The sequence below is a fragment of the Vombatus ursinus genome, unplaced genomic scaffold, assembly GCF_900497805.2.
Source record: "Vombatus ursinus unplaced genomic scaffold, bare-nosed wombat genome assembly UNPS02014158.1, whole genome shotgun sequence".
In the NCBI taxonomy this organism is placed as follows: Eukaryota; Metazoa; Chordata; class Mammalia; order Diprotodontia; family Vombatidae; genus Vombatus; species Vombatus ursinus.
Window position 1 is genome coordinate 7,978,186 of NW_020953936.1, and position 22,207 is coordinate 8,000,392.

A 22,207-nucleotide genomic window follows, 5' to 3' on the forward strand; every position below is an offset into this window, starting at 1 on the left:
ATTTATAATCCTTACTTCTAGAAACCATTTGTACTTTATTAAAAAAAAAAAAAGACATTACTGGTTACTTTTACTACATCTGAAAGCTTCTATTGTATCATAAATGAATTAAAAAGTAACCAACTGATTGCCAAAGACAGTGACTTACTTTGGTTCTCATTTCCTTGCTCTTTCACCAGCATTTCACCAACAGCATCAATTAAAAAAAAAAAAAGGTTTTTATTAAGTACTTATTATGTGTCCGGTATGGTGCTATTTGTGGGAGCAGCAAAGATAGATTGTGAATCCCAGAATTTGAGAGTTGGAAGGGATCTCTGGGGCCATTGACTCCAACCCATACCCTAAAGAAATGCCCACTGTAATGTAGCTGCCACAAGATCATTCAGTCTCTGTTGAGATCTCTTGAAGTAGCCCTGAATTCTGTTTGTAGATTGCTGTAATTGTTAAAAAGTTTCTCCCAATGCCAAACCTCAAGTAGCTTCTTTGCAATTTCCACCTGTGGTCCTGGTTCTATCATTTGGTGCCAGACAGAATTAGTCTGATTTCATTTCCACATGTTTGAAAGCAACTATTATATTCCTCACCCTCCTAAGAGTCTTTTCTTTTCCAGGGTAACCAATGATGATAATAATATTAATAATAATTTATTTAGTATTGTAAAGTTTGCAAAGTGCTTTATAAATATCTCAGGTTAATGACATAGGTGTTAAAAACACAGGGCCAAGCACACATCGCTGTTGTACTCTACTAGAAACCTCTTGCCATGTCAACATTGAACAGGTAATAGTTACTAATGGAGTTTGCCTAGTCATCCAGTTGTGAATCTATCCAAGTAGATTATTGAGTCTTTATCCCTCAGTCTTCTCCAAAGAAATGGCATAAGAAACATTATCAAATTCTTTGCTAAAATCCGAGTAAAGTACGTCTGTGGCATTTATTTATTCTACCAATTAAATGTCTGTGTCAGAAAAGGAAATACGGACAGTTTGATGTGACTTATTATTAATGGTGCTGCAAAATCACAATTTCTTTATTAATGATCCCTTGTAGAATTTGCCAAGGAATCACAATAAAGATTATCAGCCTGTAATTTATATGGTCTGTTCTTTTCCCTTTTCTGAAAATTGAGCATTTTTTTCCCCTTTCTCCAACCTTATGGCATCCTGTTTTCTGTGACCTTTCATTTGTTAATGACAGTAGTTCAGCAGTCACATTTGCCAATTCTTTCTGTAACTGAGGTGGTACTTCATATAGGCCAGGTGACTTGAATTCATCAAGGGCTAGTAGGTGTTTTCTTAGATCGTTTTACTTGTCATGGGTATTGGTTTCTTGTTAGCCATCTTGTTTAGTCATTTTTTCCCCCGCCTTTCACAGAACGGTGATCATATGTTGGCAGAGAAAATAGAAGCCAGATGTGAATTTAGTAGCTCCACCTTCTTTTTGTTATTAGTCATTAGGATAGTGTCCAAGCAACGACTTATCTCTTTGGTCTTCCTTTTTCTCCCACTATATCTTAGAAAATACCAGTTGTTTTTAACTTCCTTTAACAGCCTTATTTTTTTCTGAGCCCTAGCATTCCTGAAACTATTTTTATAATGCCATACCATGTTCTCATATTCATCCTCACTTACTTGCCCTTCCATCTTTTGTACATTTTTTAAAATTAAATTTTACTATTTTTCAATGAATAGATATCTGCCTTCTCTTTCCTTTTTCCATTCTATGCTCTCCCACCCGCCCAACCCCTGAGAAAGAAAGAAAAACCCCTTTTGGGAACATGTATAGTCAAGCAAAACAGATTTCCTCATTGGACATGTCCAAAAATATGTCTCATGTGGAGCTCTTGAGTCCATCACCTCTCTCTCAGGAGGTGGGCAGCATGTTTTATCATGAATCTTCTGGAATTATGATTAGTCATTGTGATGGTCTGAGCTCTTAAGTCTTTCAAAGTTGTTTGTCTTTACAATATTGCTTCTATTGTATACATTGTTTCCCGATTTATTCGGCATCATTTCTTGCAAAACTTCCAGGTTTCTTTGAAACTATCCCCTTCATTTATTATAACGTCATAATATGCCTTCACATTTATATACCATAACTTGTTCAGCCAGTCCCCAATTGATGAGTACCCCCTCACTTTCCAATTCTCTGCCATTGTTTAAAAAAAAAGAGAGATATTATAGATGAGTTAATTGGAGTTTGTTTTGCTTCAGACTAATCTCTCCCTTAATTCTCTCTTGTTCTTTCCTCTCCCATCTTTACTTTCTCTTCTGCTTCCCTCTTTTAGTGAAATATATTTCTGTTCTCAACTGTGTGTGGGAATTCTTGCCTCTTTTGACCAGTTTAGATGAGAGTGAGGTTTGTGTAAGTGTGTACCTGTGGGCACCCTGATTATGTGAGATAATTTTCCTTAATTTTTCATTCTACTCTCACCTTCCCCACCAAATGTATTCCTCTTCTCCTCCATTTCCATTATGCTTTTTAAGATCATCATACTGTAGCAGAATCACTCCTAGGCTTTCTTGTCTAATTTGACTCCCTCTATGACCCTTGAAGATGAACAGGTTCAGAGGACCACATGTATCATATTAACATGTAAATAATTTATCCTTGTTTAGCCTCTTTTGATTGTTTTCTCATATTTACCTTTTGATGTTCCTTTTGAATCTTGTTTTTGAATTTGAAAGTTTCTATGCGGTTCTTGTGTTTTCATCATGTTGGAAGTCCTCTTATTTCATTAAAGTTCCAGTTCCCCATTTTTTACTCAGTTTTTCTGGGTACATTATTCTTAACCTTTGTAGCTACAGTAATCCATTGCCTTCTGGAACATCATTTTTCATGCTCTCTGATTCTTTATAGTTGTGGCTGCTGAATCATATGTGATACTCACATCAATCAGTCTGTCTATCAGTCAGTCAGTAAGCATTCATTAAGTGCCTGGTACGTGCTGAAGCTGAATGCGGAGGATAGAAATACAGAAGTGAGATAATCCCTACTAGCTTTAAGCTTATATTTAAATGAAGGGACAACTATATATGTCATATATAGTGTATGTAGCATATTATAAATATTCATTCTATATTTATAGATGCATAGCATATATACAACTGGGTCATTCATATTTTTATCTCTATACACACACACACACAAACACACACACGAGATATGTAAACACACATTAAATGTATATGTATATGATTTGGCCTCAACTTGCTAGCCCTTTCTCTAGGCTTTTTGCCTAGGGCCAGGAGTGGGAAACCTGTAGCCTTGAAGTGGATGTGGTCCTCCAGGTCCTCAAGTGCAGCCCTTTGACTGAATCCAAACTTCACAGAACAGATCCCCTTAGTAAAACTTGGTGAAACTTGGACTCAGTCGAAAAGCCGCATCCAAGGACTTAGAACGCCACATGTGACCTTGAGGCTGCTGGTTCCCCACCCCTGATAAACTAAAGGAACTGCTACGTATTAGGGGTCACCACCTTAATCATCAGTCTGGGGAAAGTGCTATTGCTTGTGACCATCGAGAACCCTGTGGGGCAAAGGTTTTAGTATGATAACATTGTATACCTAGAGGTAGAAGGGACCTTAGGCATCGTCTAGTCCCATTCTTTTTGCAGATTAGGAAATTGGTGTTAAATGAAATTACTTGCTCAAGATCACACAGGTGATAAATAGTAGAGGTAAGTTTTGAATTCAAGTTCTTTGATTCTAAATCCAGCACTGTTTCTTGTACCATGTTTTATGGCAAATATGGGTTAAGCTTGAATTTTTTTTTTTTTAGGGATATAAATAGATTTTTCTTCCATGATATATAGTAGGTGACTTGAAATGTTTGCAAGCATTATTTGCATTTCAGTTGTTGTTCTGACCCTGACCTTAAAGGTAATAGATGACTGTTACGCTAAGTATCTTCTTATCTCTTTGTTATATTGATTTTTTTGGGGGGGGGGCTTAAATTATTGTTCTTTGGTGAACAGCTTTGAAACTCCTCTCCTCTGCTGGGACCAAGATCACCCCAACCTCATCCCTGCTGCTGGTGATGCCACTACTGCAGATTTTGTCATCTACAGCCTTGGAGGATTGTATCTCGGCAGAAGACGTCAGCCCCTCTAGACAAGAGCTGGCTGTAACCCTCTTGAAAATGGTGCAAGAAGAGGGCTGCAAAGAACAAAAGCAGCTGGTAAGGCATGAACTTGTGCTTCTCTTCCACAAAGGACCGCTGTGGGATTAGTGACTTGGCAGGCAGAGATTCCATTCTTCAGGAGTAGTCAGTTCTGGTTTTAAACCAAATTTGAATGCAGCTTGGTTGAGGGCAGGGGCCTGGAAATGCCAGTCCTCATGTCGAGAGTGTCTGTCTTTGCTTTCCTCTCCAGCACACCATCCTCTTCCTGTGTGCTATCCCTCTTCACTGCTGCATCTGTCTGAGCAAGTAACGGTAGAGCTGTTATTGCTCCCTCTTCTTAGGTACGTTCTTTGTCATCTTCTCTTTTTACCATGTTGCTGATCTCTGGTTTAGTGCATTAAGGTCTGATTCAAGTTCTATGAGAAGCTTTACCAGTCTTTTTTTTGCACATCCTCCCCCCCCCCCACCTTTTTGTCCTGTAGCCTTTTCCATTAGTGAAATGAAACTTCACCTCCCAGCTTCCTCTCTTAGAGGGATTGAGTGAGGATTAAACAAGATAATGCAGGTAAAGCATGTTAAAGCTTCTTGGAGAGAGGCAGCTACACAAATACAAGGCCTTATCACTGTCCTTGTGTTCTCTGTGAAGGCGGATGTGGCTTTAATCACAGATGCTTAAAGGTACTAGAGGGATAAAGCCATTTATTATTCGTTGTTCAGCATGCAACGGAAATTAGTCAGCCATTAGAGAGAAATTGAATACATACTTTGGCTTCCTAAATCCTAATAGAATAAATCTTTAGAATTTGTAATACATAGTTTATTTGTAACGTGAGAGAAGGGGAAACAGAAAGTGGGGGAAAACCATCTTTTGGATTCAGTAATAATGTGAGGAGAAAATGGAAAATATAATTAAGAAAACAACCTGATCTTAAGCCTAAAGTCTGTGTCTCTCCCCCTGTCTCTCTGTCTCTGTCTCTCTTTCTGTTTCTCTGTCTCTCTTTCTCCTTCCTTCTCCCCCTCAGTTGTAAATGTCAAACAATGATTGATTGATTTCTGGATTGCAGGCAGGAGGAAGCCACAAATGTTGGACAGTTTTGGGCCTTTCAAAATCACAAGTGATATTTACTGAGAATAAGCTTCCATCCAGTGCCTGTTTGCTAAGTCACTGTTTAATCAGGTGTATTAGAATGATGACTCATTCAGGATAATAGTTTTACTTTTTCTTTAATGGTTAGTAAAGTGGGGTTAGAGAAAGCACTGCAGTTAGGACCATAAATGCACAGCTTATGATACTCTGCCAATTTCTTGGGGATGTATTTGAATAGGGCTTCTGTAGCCACCCTTTTATTTATTAAAGAGTTAAAATTTAAGCTGAGCGTAAATGCGTATTGTTGGCATCTGAACATGCCTGTTTATGGCAAGTATAGCATGGATCAGATTGCTTTTGTTGCTTGGGCCATCTCTATTCTGTAAATGAGAGATGTCTCTCTAAAAACTCAGCTCTCTTTTACTCCTTTACTGTGCTCAGCTTTGCCCTGAGTGGCACATAGATTTGGAATCAGAGCACTTGGATTCAAATTCTGACTCTTCCTGTAACTAACTTGCCATCAACAAGTCACTCTGAGCTTCAGTTTCTGCATCTATCCAATAAAGGAATTGGACCAGATAGCCTATTAGATCCCTACCAGCCCTCAAACAATGAGCTTTGATCTTTAAATTGGTGAGCTTTGAATTCTGGTGTTTCATTTGAAACTACAGTCAGTATTCCCTGGTATTATATCAAATATTTTGTATATAATTAAATTGTGCAGTTATCTATCTGTCTGAATCTATGGAAGTTTGAAAAGCTTTAAGAAAGATGTTTAACTTTTTTCCAATTTCTAAGAGTTAAAAACATCACAGATTCTCCAAATTAGGAACTTGTCTTCAGTAATCTATAGAACACAATGCTCTATTGTTCTTTAAGTGTATTCAGTACAGAATTGCTTAAAACATTTTCACTTATATTCGTTCTAGAAAGAAGGATAAAAATACAAACGTGTGTTGTAATTTAAATTCTAAAGTACTTTTATATTTCATTTGTTCTCTGAGATAATGATAAGAGCATTAAAGAGAGATTCAGAGGGACAAAGTTTTTTCTATTAGGCCTTATCAGAGTGTTATTTGTGCACAGAAGTAACTCCGACTCTAATGTGGAATTTTCTCCCTAAATTTTGTGTAAAACCTTTATGCTGTTTTCCATTTCAGAAATTATGTACTTACTACTCCCTTAGTATACAGCTAGAATGCTTTTTTAGATGTTCTTGCCCACATGTTAATGATGGATTCAACAAGACCTTCCAACTTAAACTGATTCCTAACCAATACTTAAACTAGGGCTTTTCTTTCAGAGTAATTGTGTTTTTTTCAATGATGATTTTTTTCCTATAAATGTGACTTGTCTTTGATAATTATTTGTAATTAGTTCTCATTATCTCTACTTCAGTTGGTAAGTAGAGTTCTAATTATGAGGAATGGTTGTGACTGGCTACTCCTCCAGGAAAACTCCAGAGCAGTGTGTTACTTTAACCTGTAGTTCAATTCCAGGCTGTTCAAATTCCAAACTTTAGAAAAACATTTAAAATTTATTTTGAAGGAGCAGAAGAGTTCTTCAACAACAAAAGTATTAGATGCTGTCATTTATTTGGACTTGAAAGTTTGCAAAGCACTTAGTATAAATTCTTCCCTTTCAGTCCCGTTACAAACCTATGAGGTAGATAGGGACAGATATTCTCTCCCATTTTACAGATGAAGAAACTGAAACTCTGAGAGGCTGTCATTTGCTTGGAGCTCATGGATATAGTGCTTTAAGTTTTGTGAAGTACTTTCCTCACTGCATTCTGGTGGTGGCTGTAATATTAATCATTTAATTTGACATATAAATACTTTTCTTTGTAATAGAATACTGTTGAAATTCCTTTCCTTTTTTTTTTTTTTTTTTTTTGCTTTTTGGTTAAGTGACTTGCCCAGGGTCACACAGCTAGTTAAGTGTCAAGTGTCTGAGGCCAGATTTGAGTTCAGGTCCTCCTGACTCCAAGGCTGGAGCTCTGTGCACTGCGCCACCTAGCTGCCCCTGTGCCACCTAGCTGCCCCTTGCGCCACCTAGCTGCCCCTTCCATTTTTTTATTAGCTTTTGTAATTATTTTCCAGATGTCCTTCAAGCTTGCTTTCCCTGTAACCAGCATGTATTATCCAATGTTTACAACCTGGAGAATCCTTGAACAAATGAAAGAAGAGTCCACAGTATGTGATTGGCTGTCTTCTGTGAAATCATTGCTACCTATCACCACCCACGTTCCTGTACATGTTTTCCTTCTATTGGCTCATTTACTTGTTCAAGAAAAAGGAGAGAATCTTCACAGCGTACTGAGGGCCACCACAGAAATAGCCAAAGCAGACTCCTCTCAGGTAAGGTTCAAAGACAAGGAGGCAGCTAACTCGTGGTTATGGGGTTCTGAATGTTTCATTCAGTGCATTATCCTTTGCAACATTTAAAAAATAATCCTAGGGGGCAGCTAGGTGGCACAGTGGATAGAGCACAGGCCCTGAAGTCAGGAGGACCTGAGTTCAAATTCGGCCTCAGACCAAACACTTGACACTTACTAGCTGTGTGACCCTGGGCAAGTCACTTAACCCCAGTTGCCTAACAAAAAAAATACATAATAATCCTAGCCTGACTCACTTGCTATGGCCCATGTTCAAGGTTGTCCCAGTGTTCTGCAGTCTTAAATTTATTTCTTCTCAGAGATACAAATACATTTTTCCACCCTAATCAAAACATACTTATGAAGAGAAATCTGCTTGAAGTGGGGCAGTGGTAAGTGATGTTTAGGAAGTCCTTTCAGTTCTTGTATTTGGTAGGATGTTAGACTTGATGAGCCCTAAGGCCCTTTTTAAGATTGTATAATTCTGGGAGAAATGAGTTGTATGTACAGTTGTAGAAGTAGACCTTGATGATGTTTTTACTCACTTCTAATCATATGACTAGATCATATAATTAATATAGTACAGTTTTTTTTAATCTAACAATTTTTTCAGGAAAGATTAAATATATTTCTCATAGGTATTTTTTCTTTCTTACTTTAACAAAGAGGGGATAATCTTAAAGTTATTGTTGTTCAGTCGTTTCAATTGTGTCTGACTCTTTGTGACCCCATTTGGGGTTTTCTTGGCAAAGAAAATGGAGTGGTTTGCCATTTCCTTCTACAACTCAACTGTAGAGGCAAACAATAAAGTGACTTGCCCAGGACCACACAGCTAGTAGTGTCTGAGGCTGGATTTGAACTCAGGTCTTCCTGATTCTACTTCCAGACTGAAATATCCTCTGTGCCACCTAGCCATCCCCATTCCTAAAGTACCGTCATATGAAATTAATCTTGGAAGTTGATAAAGTGAAGAAAAATCTGAAACTCGACTAGACAAAAGATAATATCTAGTCTACAGATACTATAGTTGAAGTATTGGACTGCTTGCTTTTTAGTTGTTTGGTTTTGATGTTTCCTTAACTTCTACAGCTGTGCATTCTTATCTAGAATTTCGATGTAGAGATAGACCTCCAGTGGTGCATGACTCTTACCTATGAACAACCACTCAACAGGTGACCACAGAAATTTGCCTTCCTTTTTTTTTCTTTCCCTTTCAGCCTTGGCCTGCCATGCCTCTTACTAACTTATCTTCTCTCTTCCCCACCTCAGCCCCTAATCTCAGCTGCCCTTCACCCCCTTTTCCTTCACTCCCAGAGTGGGTCTGAAGTGGTAATATCAGCACTAATGAGGTAGAGGGTTCTCCTATCCCAGTCCCAACCTCTCCCTAGTGAATAGGATTGTGGTTTAATCAGTCACTTTGTCAATATGCATTTATTAAGCTCGCTGGAGATACAAAGAAAGGCGTAAGACTGTCCCTGCTCTATAGCAGCCCACAGTCTAGTTGTTAGTGGAGAGAACACTGCATTTGGAGTCCTAAGATCTGGGTTAGAATACCAGCTTTTCCACTCTTTACTGTGTAACTTTGAGCCAAGTGTCTTAATTTCTCTGAGGGTAACTGACAGGCTCAGACCGATTGGTGAGTTAGGTGGATGGCTGCTTCCAGCATGTGAAGACATTCCCCTGGCAGAATGGGTGGATGAGAACACTTTGTTCCAATGGCTGTGAAGGCGGCTGAAGCAGGTGCTGTGGAGCGCTTAGAGCTTGGTCAGGCATCGAAGATGCCCAGGTCATCCACTGCATCCTGGGCCACTGCTGGTTGTCTTGACTTTTGTCTTGCTACTGGGCTTCGATGACTTTGGAAGAGAGTGAGGCTGATGACTTTGTTTCAGCTCTGCCTCACTTAAACCCGACTCATAGGCAAATCAAGACATCACCTTTGATGTCATTGGTTCTCTTTGAAAACGAAGGACAAACAACATAATTTTTCTGGGTCTTCGTTTTATCATCTGTGAAATAAGGGGGTTGAACTAGATGGTACCTGCCAGATATATTAAGGATCCTGCACTATTATGGTTGCTCGTCTCTGTATCTTTGCATTGGCTGTTTTCAATCCTGGTACCTTCTACGGGTGGACTCTCCCCAGTTGCCTTGCCCATAAATTATCTTCTATTTATTTTCATATATATTTTGTATATACTTATTATTGTCTATGTACTTGTCTTGCTTGCTAGAACATAAGCTTCAGAGAGCATGGGCTGGTTTTTTTTTTTTCAATGTCATTGGTATATAGTAGTGAATACTTGATTGATTCTATTTTGATTGGTTGAGTGAATACATTCCACTTTGCATCTGCTGCTCTATCCGGCTTCAACTACTTGGAAGAACGTGCCCTGCCCAGGATGAGCTCATTAAGTCTAAGTTCACCACCATGCTGTTAAGTCAAGCCTTGATTGATAACACCTCCCTCAGCCTCTTCTTTCCCCTGATTGAAGGCCTGGAGGGCTGCATACCAGACTTCTCTCTATGCCTTTATAGAGGACAGCATTTGAACTCTCAGATCATTCCACCTTGTGTCTACTGCTTTCCCTGCTTTCAACACATGGAACAAGATACCCTCTGGTGTCTGGCTTTCTTGCCTCCTTTTGTGTGTTGTCTCTGCTTTTACATTGTAAGCTTGTTGAAAGCAAGGAGTGTCTTACTTTTTAGTTACTGTATCCCCAATGCTTAGCACAATTCCTGGCACATTGTAGGCAATTAAAAATTGTTTATTGGACTGGATTTGATTAGATTGGAGAGAAAGAACATGAACTCAACCAGTCCACCCAAGGCAGTTGGCCCTAGACCACAAAAGCTGACCATGCTTGACTTTCTTTGGGCCATTTTGTCAACTGCTTCTCCCCACTTGGAACAGCAGGAAAATATGCTTGGTGGATGGGAGAGTTAATCCACTTAACTTTTTGGAATGCTGCACTGGGCCATCTTGATTGGTGAGGGAGTAAATGAGCATTAACAATCCATCACATCTATGTGAGCCCCATACCCAAGCACACCATCCATCTAGTTGTTCCCTGCATTTCTCCCAATTTCCAAGTCTTGTGCTGAGCTCAGTGATCAAGCCAATATTACCACTGTTTCTGGAAAGTTTCAGTTGAGTTCTTTTTGAACCAATTCACCATCCCTGTAACTCCCAATTCATTCCCTGATCTGCACTCCCAGGTGTGAATTGTCTTCTACTCTTAGAACTAAACTCTTTGAGGGCAGGTATTGTTTTACATTTGTATGTGTATACCGAGTGCTTAGCACAGTGTCTGGCACATGGGTAGACATTGAACAAAGCATTTTTCATTCATCGAATTCCATAGGAACTAATCTTTGAGGTCACTTTTGTTGTTGTTGAGTTGTTTTCCTCATTTGGGGTTTTTTTGGCAAGGGCACTGGAGTGGTTTGCCATTTCTTTCTCCAGCTCATTTTATCCAAAGACTCACCCTCAAGATTTCTCATATTCCTGGATCTCTTCGTCATGTTACATCCTTGGCCCTTTCCTTCTTAAAACTCCCCCCTTGGTTTCTGTATCACATAATTCTCCTAGTTCCTCTCCTGTTTCCTTGATCATTCCTTCTCCAACACTTAAGGATTCTCCTTTTTCCTTTTTCACCCATTAATTTAGGTTTTTCTTATCCTTAGCCCTTTGTCTCTTCTCTCTATGTGGTCTCCGTTGGCAATTGTTTCCTCTGCCTAGGATTTTATCTGTGCAGATAACTCCAAAATTTATCTCTCCAGCACTGACCTTTTTCCTTAGTTTTTTTTTTTCTTTTTTTCCCCCTACATTTTAATACAGGTGGAACATTGAATGATTCCTTCACTTCAGCTCCTTCACAGCCAAACCAGGAGGCAGGGACTATTTAAGTTTCTCTGCCTTCTCTTTGTTTGTGATGACCAGTATGTACAGGTACCTGCTGCAGCGAACCTTAAACTTCACATTGTCCTTGTTTTTCTTGATCTTGACAGGTTTGGCATCTTCTCACCTGGCTGTCAGCAGGAAGTCTTTTATTTCCTCAATTTTTTGAGGTATAGCAGCCGGTGGCAGCTGGATGAGGGGCAGCACATGGCCCGAGAGGTCTCGCAACTGCCAAGAGGCCAAGGAAGACTTTTCCTTAGTTTTTAATCGGCAGTTCTACTGCCTACCAGCCACATTTCTACCTGTATGGCTGATGGCAAACTCAAACTCAGTATGTCCCGAAATGAATCTACCCCACAAATCTATTTTTTCATAGGGATTTGTTTATTTTGTTTATTTTTTTCACTTTTTATTTAGCCATCCAGGCTCAAAATCCCAGTGTCATCTTTGACTCCACTTTATTCCTCACATGGTTCTGTTCATTCTGGCATTGCAGTATCTTTTATATCTGTCCCCTCCTTTCTAGTAGTACTACCCCCCAGTATAGTCCTTCATCACAACTCTGGTCTGCTGAAGAGTTACCTAACTGGTCTATCATTCCCCTTCAGAGTATCCTACGTATGAGGTCATATTAATCTTCCCCTATGCATAGATCTCATCATGTCATTATTTTACTTGAAAACCTTTCATGGCTCCCCTTTGCCAACTGAATAAATTTCAGGTTCCTTAACCTTGTTTTTAAGCCCCTACAGGAATAGGATTCAGCTTCCCTTTGCAATGTTGTCTCTCACTCTTCCTACTCATGTACCCTAGAGTCAGCCAGAAATGACTCCTTATCATTCTCTCCTCCAGGCTTTTGCTTATGCTATTCTATTACAGTGGCCCATCCCATCCTGTCCCGTCCTTTTGTCCCTTACCTATCCTGTAAGTCTCAGTCCAAATGCAATTTCCTCAATTCAGCTGTCTTTGGTCTCCACCTCTTTTTAGGTTAAAAATATCTCTCCTTTCTCTGGACTCTTATAGCACTCAGCATATTTCTTATGCACTTATTACAATTAGGTGCTCAATACTCTGAATCCCTTTAAAGCTCATCTCAAGAACCATCTTTTGCAAGATCCCTCTCCTGATTTCCCCCAGTCTTTGGTGCTTCCCACATCCACGTAGTAAGTGCTTAATGAATGTTTATTGCCTGACTGACTTACCTGTGTGTATGTTGTTTCCTCCTAGGTGTGGAGAGGAAGTGGTTTGCCTTTTCTCCTTATCTTCAGGACCTAACACCAAGTATGGCACATAGTTGGTGCCTAGTAAATGTCTATTAAATTGAATTTGTTTGAAGGGATAGCTCAAGGGGTTGTGACATATTTGGGGGAAAATGGTGAGATAATAACAAAAGATAACAAGTTTCAAAAAGTTGAATACTTTTAAAAATAAATTTTGGATCATCTCCATTCAAGGTTTAGTAATGGTGTATCTTCAAGGTCTCTTAAGGTTTTGGCAACACTGCCATCATGTTTTACTCATTGATAAAAATCAGCCAGAAATAATTGTTAATAATGCTTGGTAGTTAAAATGCCAAACAATGCTAATGCAAAGATGATACTTGAAAAATTATATTTTGAAGAAACTCATTCGTCATTCCTAGAAATGTTAACAGTCATGACAAAGTCTTGACTCCCACATCACATTGGGTTTACTTTGTGGATGACACAAGCCCAGACACAAGCTCTTGGCAAAAGTTCAAAGACTTTTTGTTTTCTTGGAGGGGAGTTCATCCGAGAGCATTCTGGGTTAGTGATCCAAGAACTGAGCTTCCTGTGTGAATTCCTGTGGTCTACTTGAAAGTTTTAAAAGCCTTAATTTTATTTAGAAAAGAGGTTTTGAAAATCATAAATACGCTATACTTTGGTAAATGGGATCTCTATCTATTTCCTGAAATTAGTACCCATTGTATTTTATCTTGGAGTAGTAGTTGAGAGATGCATCTGTTTTTAGTATTTATGTTTCAAGTACAATTTCTGGCTTTCAGAAACTATGAGCAATGTGATAGGTACTTTTTTTTTCCCTCTAAATTCGGATGGCTATAAACCACACTTACTGCCTGGAGCCTTCCCTTTGATGGCAGCAGAAGCAGTTGGAGTCTGAAAGATTATTTTACTTGTTGTCTTGTCACCATTTTCCAGATCATATGCCTACTTGAGACTCAGGAATTCTGTTGCTACCAAACCATGTTCTTTAAAATCGCGGTATTCTTTGGGTGAGAGATGACAGAGTTTAAGCAGGAAAATTTTGATGGTAGTGATCTTTGGACTGGAGTGGATTAAGTAGGGATATTCATTTCCCACTCTGTGGAAGTGAAAGAAGAAAATAGGATGGAACCTCAAGGTTCCAGGGAAGAGGTGCCAGAGACCTCCAGTAAGGAGGAAACCTCGCCTCTTGAGGCAACCTGTCCTACTTTTGGATAGATTTAGTATTTAGGAAGTTTTTCCTTCCACTGAACAAAAATTTACTTCTGTATAATTTCTGCTTATTGCTCCTAGCTCTGCCCTCTGGAGCTAAACAGATAATACTAATCCTTGGGTAGGAACTGTGTTTCTTTTTGCTTGGATTTGTATCCCCAATGCTTAGCACAGTGCCTGGCACATAGTAAAACCTATTGGTTGCTCAGTGGATAGATCCTGAAGTCAGGGAGACCTGAGTTCAAGTTCAGCCTTAAACACTTCCTCACTATGTGACTCTGGGCAAGTCATTTAACCTCTGACTGCCTCAGTTTCCTCATCTGTAAAATAAGGATAGCAATAGCACTTATATCCTAGAGTTGTTGTGAAGATAAAGTGAGATCATGTTTGTAAAGAACTTTGCAAACTATGAAGCGCTATATAAATACTATCATCACCATTGTTAATTATAATAGATATAAATTAAATCACTATCTTGTAAGTTATTAAATATAATAATTATAATTTAATAATAGTAATCAATTGCTTGTTGCCATGTATTACCTTGATTAATCCTTCTTCCATATGACAGCTCTATAAAGATACTTGAAGAGAGCTTTCCCTTTTTGAGTGAGTGAATTGTGGTGAATTATCTCAATTTTTTCAGCTCATGTGGCATGATCTCAAGACAGCTCATCCTTAATGCTCCTCTTCTGGATGCTTTCTAGTGTATCCAGATCAGTCTTAAAAGTTTTCTAGACTCAAGATATGATTTGACTTGAATAGGGTATAGAAAACCCAGTCCTGTCACTCTGCCTTTGTTGTGTCGTTGGTTCATGTTGGGCTTCCAGAGCAACAAAAATCCCCAGATCTTTTTCAGACAAATTGATTTTTAGCCTTAACTTTCCTTGATTTTTTTTTGAACCCAGTATAACACCTGACACTTATTCCTATTAAATGTCATCTTTTCCTATTTGACTCAGCATTCTGCCCTATTGAAGTATTTTTGCATCCTGACTTCTAACAAAGTAGTTGTCCCTCCAGATTTTGTCATCTTAAATTTTGATGATCGTTATTAATATCTATCTGTGCCTTTATCCTAGTCATTGATAAAGATGTTAAATAATTTGGAACAAACACAGATTACTATGGCACTTTGCTAGAGACCTGATTTCAGGTTCCCATGCAAAGAATAAGTCTTTGAGACTGGTCTTTCAGCTAAGTTATTTCTACCTCATGTGCAGTCATTTAGCCCTTATCTCCCAGCCATTGTCCATGAGGATGTTATAAGAGACTTTTTCAATCTCTTTTTGGTTTATAGTAAGGAAAGCACCTGCAAAACTTAATGTTTTTTTGTATCCCAAGTTAGCTATCCCTCCAACTTTTGTGACACCTTAAATTTTGATGAGCATTATTACTATCTTGCCTTTATCTTCTCATTGATAAAGATATTAAATAGTTTGATGCAAACAAATAATTATGGCATTCTGCTACAGAGACCTGATTTCGTATTCATATACTAGGGTCAAGGACTAGTCATGTAAGGTATCAGTTAGTGAGTCAGTTGGGAAGCATTTATTAAACATTTACTATGTCTCAGGCACTGTGTTACAAGTTCTGGGTATACAAAGAAAGCCCTCAAACAGTTCCTGCTCTCAAGCAGCTTATAGTCAAATGGAGGAGACAACATATAAATAACTAGGTATGCACAAGATATATACAGAATAGATAGAAAACTATCTTAGAAGGGAAGGTATTCACAGTTGAAGGACTTTCCACGAAAAGTGGCATTTGAGCCAAATTTTGATGAAACCTTAAGAGGGGAAGGAAAACCAACAGCATTCTAGTTATGGGGGACATAGGCGAGGTCCAGGAGATAGGAGATGAAGGATCATGGGTGGGGAACTGCAAGAACACCAGTGTTGTTGGGTTGTAGAAGGCATGGAAGGGAGGAGAATGTAAGAATGATGGATGAATAGAAAGGAGCCAGTTTGTGAAGAACTTTAATGTGAGAAGAATTGACATATAATCATGTCAGTAATTGGAGGCCACTGCAGCCCCTTGAGCTTTGTGTTGGCTTTGTCAGACCCTGGGTTCAGAAAAAATTATCTTGGCAAAGGAGTGGAGGATGGAATGGAACAGGAGAAACTTGAGGCAGGGAGTCTGTTCAAAAGGTTCATTTCACATGAGAGGTGATGAGAACTTGAACTAGAGTTGTGACTGTGAGACAGTGGATAAATTTGACAAATGGATAACTATTCTGTGTGAAGAGAAGCCATTTCTAAATGTTCTGTACTTAGCATTCAGATTTGTTTTTTTCTTTGTAAAATGGATTTAGAAAGTCCAACTATATTTTTCTGAAAATCAGAAGTTGAAGACTTCAACCTGAATAGGATACATTTCCTTAAAATTTCCTTTAACTCCTCCCTACCTTCCCAATTTGTTCTTTTTCTCTTTTAAAATGAGCGGTGTTTAATCTTTCCTTTTTATGTTGTGTTCATGTGCCACGAATGATGGAAACCTTAGAAATCTTCTCTAATTTATTTTATCCTCTGTGACTTTTTCATTGTCTGCTTTTTCCACTTTGTAAAAACATTCACATTTTTGGTTGAATTCAAACCATTTGTATGACTGGGCTCATAACTAATGTCCTGTTGGCTGGTTTTATGCCTGTATTTTATCAAAGGTAGAAAGATGGTTCTCAATCTATTAAAATTGTAGATTTCCTGCTTGGCTTTTCTGAAGGGTCATAAGCCACTTTTTAGCTTAGGAAACCTTTAGAATGTGTGAACTCTAGTGGTCTCTGAGTAACTGCTGTGAGAAAATGAGAAAATACATTATGTAAAAGAGAACAGACAGAGTCTCTGGTCAGATTGTCCTGTCTTCTATTGTAACTGATTTCTCACCCCCTGAAGTAAATCTGTCCACCCCATGAAAAAGAGAACGGAAAATGCAGCATTATTAATGAAGAACTCTTTCGCTACTGTTTTCTCTAGCTATTGCATCAATTCTTCCAGGGGGGTGAAGTTGAGAAGAGTGTGTTAGATGTGAGGCAAGTAAACAGAGGAAAAATGTCCAGGTGTTGGGCTAATGGCCCATCCACCCCATTTGGCATCACGTGTATTTGGGCATGATGTGTGTCTCTGTGCCTGTCTGATGATTTGTGGAATGGAATATTTTTCACCAGGCCTTTTTTTTTTTTTTTTTTTTTTTAAACAACAGTGGTTTCTGTTGTTTGACAGTAGCATAGATTTAGACCTGGAAGGGACCATTGGGGCCATTGAGGCCAACCTCCACAAACCTCCTAGAAAACCTAGGCCCAGAATAGTAAAGTAACTTGCCAAAGGTCATGCGCCTGGTAAGTGTCTCAGTTGGGATTTGAGCCCAGATCATCTGAACTCTAGGCCGAACATGAAAGAGAAAGGACCCCATTTTTGCTCATTTTCAAAGATGCAGCTCTGATGACAGTTTCATGCCCCTTCATGGCATCAGTTATCATTGAGGTGAGTTTTTTCTTGATACGTTCTTGATGTTTTGAAACACCTTAGAGCCTTCATCAGTGGAGAAGGGTCATTTTTATTGAGGTTTCACACATCACTTCTTAATGAGTGTGGCCTTTTATCAGTCTGTTAGTGTTTACAAGACAAAAGCCATTTTCACTGTTGTGTTCACTGAGTAAGCATCTATTTAGCCACCTAGAAGCTTAGATATTATACTATCTTTGATAGTAACCTTTATCTAGGAATATACAGTATTGCATGACAAGTACGTTTAGAAAGATGAAAAACAAAGTATAATGTGAAGTACTTGGAGGAAAGTTCATTACTGGTAAGTGGCATCAGGAAAGCTTTCATGGAGAGATTGGTATTGAATAGGCTTTTAAAAGGTGGATGGGAATTCAGTTGCTGAAGAGGGAAAGGGGAGACATTTTCCACGTGAGGAATATTCTAGGTGAAAAGAAATGCTGGTGTAAAGGCTCGGAAAGTGTAGGGTATATTTAGAAGGGCAGAAAGTGGACTAATGTGGTTGATATATGGAGTTCTTGAGAGCAGGCTGGCATGGTAGGCTATGATTAGATTATGAAGGTCCTTGAGTGCCAGGCAAAGGAGTCTGAACTTTATTCCATTGGCTGTGGAAAATCAGCAACACATTTTGAGCTGTCTGTAGCTGCGCAGTAAATAGTTATGTGCTCAACGGTTACTAGGAGTCATTCATAAATGAGTTAAGAAAGCTTTTTTGGGAAATTTTGCTGATGATGTTAGCTTCAAACTATTTCTCTGTATATAAATATGTGTGGATTCTTTACCAAAATTAATTATAGTGTGTGTGTTATTTACTTTATATGATTCTGTTAAGTGTGGAGAGGCTAATCACCTGTAGCCTGGCCACTTGGTGGTGAGTTCCTTGGTCATGAACACCCATGAAACAAAGAAAAGAGTCAAAATGGCACTTGTGCCTATGTGTATGCCTTCTAGTTTTGTAGGGATAGGAGTAGAATAGTAGGAAAGGGGGCCAAGGTTATTAGTAATCACTTCGTTTTTAACATGTCTGTAAACTTTTAACTTTTAACCCTAAATATGAGATCCTTGTCCAGTAACTAGTGAGTGGCCTAGGAAAACTGGATTATGAGTGTGGGCATTCTTGCTACAAAAATCAGAAGAAATAAGGAAGTTACAAGTAAGGGGAAGAATAACTCATAGCTTTCCCTTGGAGAAGCATATGAAAGAATCAGGAGAGTTATTTTTCTTGTATGTCCCAAGGCATTAAGAACATTTTTTTCATGGGACATTTGGTCATCTCATGTTGCACTGCTTCTGATAAGTATCTGCCAAATACAACTTGAAAATAATAGATTTTGCTCAACATTTCTTGCAGTGGATGAGGAAGTAGAGAATTTCTACCATGAATTTGATAAGACCCTTCAAATTAAGTTGGCATATATTTTGATATTTGCTGATTTCTTCAAAGTAATGGTAGAAAGGTAGGTGAGGATCCTAGTCATAGATTGAAAAACCTGGCTCAGGAATGGAGTAAGACCCTCCATAGACTCTTAGATTAGATAGAAGTTGCATGACTATAAATTGAATATTTTCTTTGAGGAAATAATTTGCAGACATTGGACATGGTGAATAATGAATAGTATCACGAAAAATGAAATTATTTTACTGAACTGAACAGGAAATAATGTAGGACTCATTCCTGAATTATACATCTATATAGTCAGATGACTGACTTGTTAGAGCAATGTGAGTGAAAAAAAAAAGATATGGCATGCAACTGAAATTCAATCCTAACATATTAACCAAATTGTTGAAATGAAAAATGGATAATGAAAGTAAGAAAAAAATCATAAACGCGGAATGTAATAGTTTCCTACTGAAGTTTGAACTGATCTAAATCAATTGCCATAACAAGGAGACCAGAAATGCTGGAGAAAGCATCTTAAGCAGTAAACAGTTGACATACTTGGCAAGTGGATAGAGATGGCAGCCAAAGGCAACACTCATTTAGAATATAAACTCTTTAAAAAAACATCTTATGGAGAAAGATGATGGAAGATTATGAGCAGTATTGCCTGATAAAACAGAAGTAGTGGAGGGTAATTTCAGCTAAAAGAAAATCTTGGCAAGATATACAAGTAAGCAAAATCATCCTGAGTGACTTAAAGATGAAAGTAGAAGGAGAACAAAGGAAGGAAAAAATAGAAAGATTACAAAATTTTCATAGCAAACTTAAGATAACATCAAGGACATTAGAACTTTCACTGTTTTACTTTGACAAAACAGTCACAGATATAGTTATAATGGAGGCAAAAATGTCATAAAAGATGGGAAAAGAAGGTGGGTCAGGGCAAGCCCGTATTTTATAGAAGAGATTTTCTACTAGAGGAGAAACATTTTTGAGAAAACTGAAGGATTTCAAGGATTTGAGAAAACTGAAGGATACAAGATGTTTGAAGTGGAAGGAAAGATACTAAATGGGTAAAAAGTACTCAGACCTTATTAATACTGAAAAAATTGAACTGAGAAAAAAACCACCCCTAAAACTATAAGCATATTTCAATGTTGAGTTTCTCCAAATGCTTGTATTGACAATGTTGGTGATATCAAGCCCCCAGAACATGGCACATATTTTGGATGATATCTGAAACCATTTAGGAAGTTGTCCTAAATGTCAGTGTAGGGGAAAAAAATGTGGGTGAACAAGGTCTGTTGCCATATTTATCTGGGATGGACATTATAAATGTCATTCACTTAGACAGTATTTTATGTGCTAGGTCTAGACACTGTGCTAAGCATTGGGTTTATAAAAGGAGGCAAAAGACAGTCCCTGTCTTCAAGGAGCTTATAAGCTAATAGGGAAGACAACAGATAAATATGTACAGACAAGGTATAGCCAAGATATGTTGTTGTTCAATCATTTCAGTCATGTCCAGCTCTTTGTGACCCCCTGGTTTTCTTTGCAAAGCTAATGGACTGGTTTGCCTTTCCTTCTCCAGCTCATTTTACAGATGATGAACTGAGGCAAACGGGGTAAATGACTTACCCAGGGTCACCTAGCTAGTAAGTGTCTGAGGCTAAATTTGAACTCAGTAAGATGTGTCTTCCTGACTCCTGGTTTGGCACTTTATCCACCGTGCCACCTAGCTGCCCAGAAATAAGATAGATAAGACATCATTATCAGAGGAAGGCACTAGAATTAAGAAGAGTTGGGAAAAAGATGTAAAAGATGCAGTTTTATTTGGGACTTAAAGGAAGCCAAAAAGACTTGTAGGTGGAGATGAGTAGGGAGAACATTCCAGCAATAGAGACAGCCAAAGCAAATACCACAGAAATGTGAAGTGTCTTGTTTGTGGAGCAGCAGGGAGGATAGTGTCACTGAATAGAACAGTTTGTGATGGGGAGTAAGATGTAAGAAGACTGAAAAGGTAGGAGGGCTAGGTTATAAAAGGCTTTGAAAGCCAAACGTGACTTTTGTATTTGCTCCTGGAGGCAATAGGGAGTCACTGGAGTTTATAGAGTAGAAGGATGACGTGATCAGACCTGTGATTCAGGAAAATCACTCTGGCGGCTGAATGAAGGATGGATTAGAATGGGGAGAAACTTGAGGCAAATCGACCCACTTGTAGGCTGTTATAGTGGTGCAGGTGTGAGGTGATGAGTACCTGTATCAGGGTGGTGACATTGTCAGAAGAGAGAAGGGGGCTCACATGAAAGATATTTCAAAGGTGAAATTGAAAGACCTTGGCCACAGATTGGATATGATGTAGGTGAGAGATAGTGAGGAATCAAGAATGATTTGTAGGATGTGAGTCTGAGGAACTGGGAGGATGGCATTGCCCTTTACAGTAATAGGGAAGGTATGAGATAGGGAGGACTTAGGGGGATAGATAATGAATTCTGTTTTGGACATGTTGAGTTTAATATGTCTACTGGACAGCAGGTTTGAAATGTCTGAAAGTCAGTCAGAGATGCGAGATTGGATGTTAGCAGAGAGAAAAGGGCAGGATAGGCATATTTGAGCGATAATCATAAGTAAAGAGATAAATATTAAATCTGTGGGAGGTGATGAGATCACTAAGTGTAGTAGTATAGAGGGAGGAGAGAAAAGGGCTTCGGACAGAGCCCTGTGGGACACCAGTGGTTGGAGAGCAAGATTTGGTTGAGGTTTCAGCAAAGGAGGATGAGCAGGAGCAATCTGATAGGTAGGAGGAGAGCCAGGAGAGAGTGATGTTCTGAAAACCTAGGAGAAGAGTGAAATCAGCAGAGCTCAAGACTGCAGAGAAGTCAGAGAGAATGTGGATTGCCAAGAGAGATCATTGGTAACTTTGTAGAGAACATTTTCTGTGAAGTCTGAGATCAGAAACCAGATTGTAAGGGTTTAAGAATAGAATGAGAAGAGAGAAAGTATTGTCACCTGTTGTATATGACATTTTCAAGTTTAGCCACAAAGGGCAGAAGAAACATAGGACAGTAATGGGAATGGGAGGATCAGATGAGGGTTTTTCCAGGATGTGAGAAACATGGGTAAGTTTGGAACTAGTAGGGAAGGAATCAGTAAACAGGAAAGAATGACGGTTGGGCCCAGAACTCAAAGGGAGAGTGGGCTGAATTGCATTTAATCAATCACCAAACTCCTCACTACTATGTGTTAGGCATTGTTATAGGTGCTAGGGATGTAATAACAAAAGTAAAGCACCTCTTACTCAAGGAATTTTATTCTGGTCTTTCATACTAGAATACACACACACACACACACACACACACACACACACACACACACACACA

General features: G+C 38.7%; 1 protein-coding gene across 3 annotated transcripts in view; it reads left to right on the forward strand.

Annotated features, from left to right (window-relative positions):
- FOCAD (focadhesin) overlaps positions 1-22,207 on the forward strand; it is a 351,817-nt gene that overhangs the window by 106,862 nt on the left and 222,748 nt on the right. For all 3 annotated transcript variants that reach the window (XM_027859022.1, XM_027859023.1, XM_027859024.1), the window contains exons 10-11: positions 3,977-4,179; positions 7,312-7,569. In XM_027859022.1, coding sequence (XP_027714823.1) covers positions 3,977-4,179; positions 7,312-7,569 — 461 coding nt within the window. The remainder of the gene's footprint in view (positions 1-3,976; positions 4,180-7,311; positions 7,570-22,207) is intronic.